Here is a 291-nt window from a genome sequence, read left to right on the forward strand (position 1 = left end):
GAATTTACTTATTTTCCAGGTAAGTAGAGGCAGGGTCAAAACTGCCACAGCAAAGCCAGCAGAGGAGATGAGGGCAGTAACCAGCCACATGGATGTGTCACCTGCGAATGAGAGAGCAGCAAAACTTCTGAGAGACCCTGCAGGGAGCAGGCACTCTCTGCAGCCAGCCTGAGCCCTGTGTGGCTGCTCTGCCACCCACCCTGGGGACATCCCTCCCCAGCCAACTCCAGTGCCAGGCTGGGGGCCTGCACTCCTGCCCCTTCCTGTTGTACCTCTGCCAAGGAACAAACA

The 291-nt window shown here is 57.4% G+C and overlaps 1 protein-coding gene across 1 annotated transcript in view; it reads right to left on the bottom strand.

The window, feature by feature from the left end:
* The window catches only part of LOC102035348 (interleukin-20 receptor subunit beta-like), a 15041-nt gene that overhangs the window by 688 nt on the left and 14062 nt on the right, over positions 1 to 291 (bottom strand). The window contains 1 exon segment of the mRNA XM_005425224.1: positions 3 to 101. Within this exon segment, the coding sequence (XP_005425281.1) occupies positions 3 to 101 (99 nt within the window).

This window comes from Geospiza fortis, unplaced genomic scaffold (genome assembly GCF_000277835.1).
Source record: "Geospiza fortis unplaced genomic scaffold, GeoFor_1.0 scaffold114, whole genome shotgun sequence".
Lineage (NCBI taxonomy): Eukaryota > Metazoa > Chordata > Aves > Passeriformes > Thraupidae > Geospiza > Geospiza fortis.